The sequence below is a fragment of the Cyprinodon variegatus genome, unplaced genomic scaffold (genome assembly GCF_000732505.1).
Source record: "Cyprinodon variegatus isolate N-32 unplaced genomic scaffold, C_variegatus-1.0 Scaffold1209, whole genome shotgun sequence".
NCBI lineage: Eukaryota > Metazoa > Chordata > Actinopteri > Cyprinodontiformes > Cyprinodontidae > Cyprinodon > Cyprinodon variegatus.
The window spans coordinates 7,874-13,945 of record NW_015151662.1 but is presented as its reverse complement, the minus strand read 5'-3'; the positions used below and the strand labels follow the sequence as shown (position 1 = coordinate 13,945).

Below are 6,072 nucleotides of genomic sequence, written 5' to 3'. Positions count from 1 at the left end.
CAGTGTCACAACTGTCCATTATGCTCAGTCAAGCAAGCACTGTTTTTTTTTTTTTTTTTTTTTTCATTCATCCATACCGCTTCCCGCGCCCCCCCTGCAATGGCATTGCGCCCCCCCTAGGGGGCGCGCCCCACACTTTGGGAACCACTGATTTATATTTACATTTACATTTACAAACAAAAAGCTGGTCAGCATTTTAGGTATCAGTTTAATTGTTTTAAAGCCATTTTTTGACATGATTTATTTGAATTAATACATTTTTTTGTTTTCAATAATCCTCTAAAACGGTTTTCTTACCTTTTGTTAGAAGTTCTTTTTATTTTCTAACTGAAACAATCCACTTAATCGGACTTAAATAATTTCATATCTAAATCTATTGGGAGCAAAAATAATTTCTGGAGCTGATTCAGCCTCCAATTAACTTAAACATAGAGCCAGAGCTACAATAAAACGGTTTCAAACAAAGCATACGCATGTGTTTGAATGGCCTAGTCAAAGTCTGAGTAGCGCACTTTGTATTGACTCAAAGATGCATCCAAAATTTTTCAGATTTTTAAGTGTAAAAGATGACACAGCTTATACAAGTCTTCATAGTTTATGTCCTTCTTTGTGTTTTGATATCACATGAATTCCGCTCCACTGAGGTGAGGTGCGTAGTTTTATTCCCACAGAGTCTGTAAATACAAGTTTTATTCCTTTCCAGCTTTATGTTTAGAATAAAAGCGCTCCACTTACCTCTTCTACATTTAAGCCAGACTTGGCGCTAGTTTCTAAGAACTTCACTCCATAATCGATGGCCAGCTGAGGGAGATTTAAGTTAACAGTTTTAGTTTTGGTTTATTTCCAAACTGCATTTGCTTTCTGGAAGGTTTTACTGTGAGTGCAGGCTGCAGAGACTCACTTTTTCACCACGGTCCTTCGACACCTGTCTCCTGTCAGTCATGTCGCATTTGTTACCCAGGATCATTTTCTCCACGTCAGATGAGGCGTGCTGGAAATATTAGAAAGGCTCATTTAAAGGAAAAGAATGCTAAAAGCACAAAGCAGACGTAAAGCAGAACATCTTAAACCATTTTTATTCTGAAGTTTGAAATCACCTCTTCAATGTTTCTGATCCAGTTTTTGATGTTGTCGAAGGACTTCTCGTTGCTGATGTCATAGACCAACATAATTCCCTGAGGAGGAGAAAAAAAGAAAGAAAAAGACTACATCAGTAAGCCATGAGGTGAAAAAGATGGGGGTAGATTTAGAGTGAGCAGGTTAAGAAGAGCATGGCCTTACCATGGCGCCTCTGTAGTATGCTGTGGTAATGGTGCGAAACCTTTCCTGTCCTGCAGTGTCCCTGACATCAGAAGGAAGAAAATAAACGTTAGAGCTGCTGCTCTTATTGTAACAGTTTGTCTTTTATTTTAGAAATGACTAAACGATTAAAAAGAGACTTTACCAAATCTGGAGTTTGACTCTTTTTCCTTCCAGCTCTATGGTTCTGATCTTGAAGTCAATCCCTGTATTTGAACAACAAAATAGGGTCAGAGAAGAATTCAAAGTTCCTCTATATTTTCAGAACTAAATGTCCTAGTTTTCTAAATACAAACTGCAGATCAGTTGGACAACATAAAGTTTTTTATAGTAAATTTCTATGGATGGATTGATGGTACAGTTGATACAGAGGGGGGGGGTGACTCTCCTAATTAAAGCTTAATTAGAAAATAAATCAGTTTTACCTTGAGAACATCAAAATAAAAGGTTTGGGGGGATTAAAGGCTAACTTCGATTTTGTGTTGGAGACATCAGTGAACTTATGGTAAAAAGAGTGAGAACCCATAAAACAAGTTAATAATCGTTTACTAAAGGCTCCTAAATGGTTATTTACTGCAGATTATATTCCGTCTTGATGACAAAACAACCAAAAGATATTTTTTTTCATTCAAACAGTTAATTCATGTAAACTTGTTAAGCCTGAAAACAGTGAGTCCAGTTTAGTTTTTCTTTCAATGAGTGATCATTTCTTGCAATTGCACCAAGGGCTAAACAATGGTTCTATAATCGATGTAAACAAAATAAAAGCCCCAGAAAGACTAGCAAGAATCCCCACAACAAAATGTTGTGCAAACTTATAAAAATGATTTTGACATCTTTATAAAACTTCTCCAATATAATATTTTATACGTATTTGCTTTAAAAAAAAAATTACACAAAATATAGAAAGTCAGTCAGTGACTGCATAGATGTATATATTAAAATATTAGAAAAATCAGATCACCATTAGTGAATAAAAATATATTAATATAAATTAGTTCATCCCCTTTTGTTCCTTTTATATACCGTAAGTCAGTAACTTAGATCCACCAAAAACTGTCAATATCGAGCACTTTGCTGTTATCTTATCTAATGTTATTAACCAAATACTGATTATTACTTTCTTACTGCAATACCAATAAAAATGTACTTACAATTAGCATTTAAAACATTGCTTTTTGCTTTTCATTATTAAAAAAAGCTAATTTGGCCAATGCTTTTTTATTGCAGGTAAGGAAAAGAGCTGCTTTAATTGTTGTATGGTTTTAACTTCCTTGTCACTGATTGTTTGACCTTTTTGGTTAATGCAAAGTGTGTATTAACCAAAGTTCTGCCCCAAATCAGTGTGTTTGTGATGATCTAGCTTCAACAATGAATGTCAGGGTATATTTTTTTAACCTGACAACAGCCAGATGCATGTCTCGCTCCGCCTAGCGAAACATGCATCTGGCTGTTGTCAGGTTAATATTTTTTACCCCAGAGGTCTTCAACAGGGGGTCCGTGAGCCCTAGTGGGTCCATGGAGTTACTGCATGGGGGTCGTGAAAGTTTTGGTTGATTAGACTTTTTTTTATATCTCCCCCTGTAATTTTTTCTAGTAATTGAAATGTCTTTAAATCCACATTAACATGAATTCAACACACTGTAGTAAACAGATAAATGGAGGCAGCAGATGTCTTTCAGTCATCAATGCACACATTCATCGACAAACAGGGGCTCTTTCAAGCTGGGCACCGTTTCATTCACAACCAAAAATACTGTAATAGTCTAAGGGAGAAATTACTTTTGTACATTACTCCATCTGTAATAGAGTGACTATAGGACCAGTTTGATATAAAACTATTTCATACAATATATATAAGTAGGGGGTCCCCGCTCCATCTCGCAATCAGTTTGGGGGTCCTTGGCCTGGAAAATTTTGAAGACCCCTGTTTTACAATGGACAACAGAACAATAGACAATGCATGGAGAATAAATTCTATGAACCAGGGGCCAAGCTAGATGGGGGGCCAGGGGTGGCCATGGCCACTCTTAGCCAATCACTGGCCACCCCTACCCTTTTTTCCCCTCTAAAACAGACTGTGGCAGCAGTAATACTCTCAAGTGGAATATTTAAAACATTTAACTTTTTCACATAGTAACAATTACTTGACAACAAAAAGCACTGTGGTTAATTATGCACATCAATATACTAACATTAAAGATGATAAGTGCAGAATTCATGCTCTTTTCAGAGCTAGATTTTTAGTTTTTTATGGGGTAAAGAGAGAATTATGCGTCTCTGCAAGTCATTTAGGAGTATTCGGGGAAATCATAGATAAATAAATATTTTAATAAAAACGTATTAAGCAAGCAACTTATGTAGATATTAGTACTTGAAAATATCAATTTTATGCAGAATGATTAATGATAATAGTAGGTAAGTAATGACAATGGAAAAGATTTACGCCCCAGAACTCAAACCTGAAAGATTTTACCCACTATATCTTTTATTTGGAGAGCACAGATGTTTAAATATATGTGTCTATTTGTTAGCAAAGGCTGTAGGATAGTATAGTTTGTCTTCATTTAAAAAAATATGGATGTTGTGCTTGTTAATTTTCCTTTTGGAACAGGACAGATTGACCCTGAGGTTCTGGCGCCTATCCTAGCCAATAATAAAGTTGAATTTCCTTCAAAACATTTCCACCCCGATCATGTACCTTGAACATGAGATCAAGCTTACTTTGTTGATCACTAACATATTATTTTAACACTTTTTCACACAGGAAACCAGACAAATTCTCTGACAATACGGAGAGTTTTATAAAGGTTAAAAGACATTTAAATAAATATATATAACGGTACTCTTTTGTGACCAAATCCTTATTATAATGGATATGGAGACCACATCAGCAGCAGTGGTATTTGCCTATAATGAGAAGCACATTGCATTGGACATATTTGATGGAGCTGAGCTAACAGGAGGGAATTGTTACCATCACGCCCATTGTCTCACATTTATCCATGTAAATCTCATTAACATACAGCAAGTCTCTGTGATATGAATCACAGCAGCTTTCTTCCAGGCATTTCTGCTAAGGCAGTCTTGTCAAAGGTTCGGTAAATGGCTGTAGAGTTTAAAATGCGATATTTTATTTTCCATGGGGTATATATATACTCACCTATTGTGGATATGAAGGTGGTGTTGAAGGAGTCCTCGCTGAATCTGAACAGCAGACATGTCTTTCCGACGCCGCTGTCTCCTATGAGCAGCAGTTTGAAGAGGTAGTCATATGTTTTCGCCATCTTTTAAAAGTCCAATTTTCTGCGGAGAAGAAAATAAAAAAAAGCCGTCAAAGGGAGGAGGGGTCCACCCGTGTGGATATCTTCAGCTGTCGGCCAGACTGCAAACAGCAGACCGGTGCCGGAGGTGGTGACGTCAGTGTTTTCGCTTTGCCTTGTGGGATATGTAGTTCCAGAAAAAAGTACCCCTATCCAGACCCCTGTCTTTAAAGATAGGGGTATGGAGCCTGTCAGTACGGAAGAGGATTAGGGCAGCGGCGGATCTAGAAAAGTATTTATGGGGTGGCAAGAGGGGGGCAGGAATTTTTTAGGGGTGGCAACATATGGCATTTGTTTACACTGAATTTAATCACAGTTATCACAGTTTGGTGTTTCATGTGAAACAGTTCATATTAATAATACATCGTACAATGTGATCTCACTTAATAGGAGATAGAAGAATNATCGATTCTTGCCTTCAAGAATCGATGCAGTTGATCACAAAAATTAGAATCGCGATGCATCGTCAGGACGATTATTTTGCACACCCTTAGTTATTAGTGTACATGAAATATGAAGGACCTATATATATTCTCTAGCTTTTTCCCCACCCCGAGCTTCTTTTCCAAACATACGGCTTTATGATCAACTGCAAGCAGTTCGACGCAAATGAATCTCAATATAATATATTTGACGAAATTGTTTTTATAAACATTTTTTAATAAAGCATTTCAAATGCCACGATAAACATCTAATTAATTTTAGTGCCAATTAAGGCCATAATTTAATGATTTTTAATGATCCGCGGAAACCCTGGTTCATTTCCGCATGTTTTGATGCTTTGAATCTAATATGATGCATTCTCTCCTCAAACTCTGAGGAAATCGGAGAGGAGCAGGACGGGAGGATCTGCGGAAGCTGTAGGCTTTGGCTTCCCCAGGTTCACCACCAATCACATCGTGAAGTTTGCAGACGACGCCTCGATGGAGGGCCGCATCAAAGACGACAACGATAGGGTTCCCCGGTAGGGGTGGTAAATATCTTATTTAGTCAGATATTATATCGGGCTGTTATATATTGTTTATGAACACACGCCCTACTAGCTGTGTGTTAAAACAATAATTGAAAGAGTGATTCGAGCTCAAATCATGGTCAAACAGTTAATTCTGCACATACATGGAATAAATTCACCACAACTTCTGTTCAAAATATGAGTTTATTAACAAAAATCATTCAGCACCAAGTCAGAAATATTTCAGTTTAAAACTCTTCACTAAAACTAGTGAAACTCAACTAAACCAAACTACTATGTACAAAGAGGAAGGGGAAACATGGTTGAAAACCACATTACAGTTTTAGATGTATCTTGTGTTTAAAACCAAAGTTTATATTGAAAAATTTGGGATGTAATCAAATTAGCTTTTCACTAATTTAGAGAAATTGGAATGTTTTCAGACCAATTCACAATGCAAATCAATGAGGTGAATTCAATTCAGTTCAATTCAGTTTA

The 6,072-nt window shown here is 36.7% G+C and overlaps 1 protein-coding gene across 1 annotated transcript in view; it reads right to left on the bottom strand.

Annotated features, from left to right (window-relative positions):
- LOC107102129 (ras-related protein Rab-8B) overlaps nucleotides 1-4,704 on the bottom strand; it is a 7,571-nt gene extending 2,867 nt beyond the window's left edge. The window contains exons 1-6 of the mRNA XM_015401310.1: nucleotides 4,463-4,704; nucleotides 1,445-1,505; nucleotides 1,282-1,342; nucleotides 1,098-1,175; nucleotides 902-991; nucleotides 736-801 (exon numbers count right to left, since the gene is read on the bottom strand). Coding sequence (XP_015256796.1) covers nucleotides 736-801; nucleotides 902-991; nucleotides 1,098-1,175; nucleotides 1,282-1,342; nucleotides 1,445-1,505; nucleotides 4,463-4,586 — 480 coding nt within the window. The 5' untranslated portion in view covers nucleotides 4,587-4,704. The remainder of the gene's footprint in view (nucleotides 1-735; nucleotides 802-901; nucleotides 992-1,097; nucleotides 1,176-1,281; nucleotides 1,343-1,444; nucleotides 1,506-4,462) is intronic.
- Nucleotides 4,705-6,072: the final 1,368 nt, after the last annotated feature.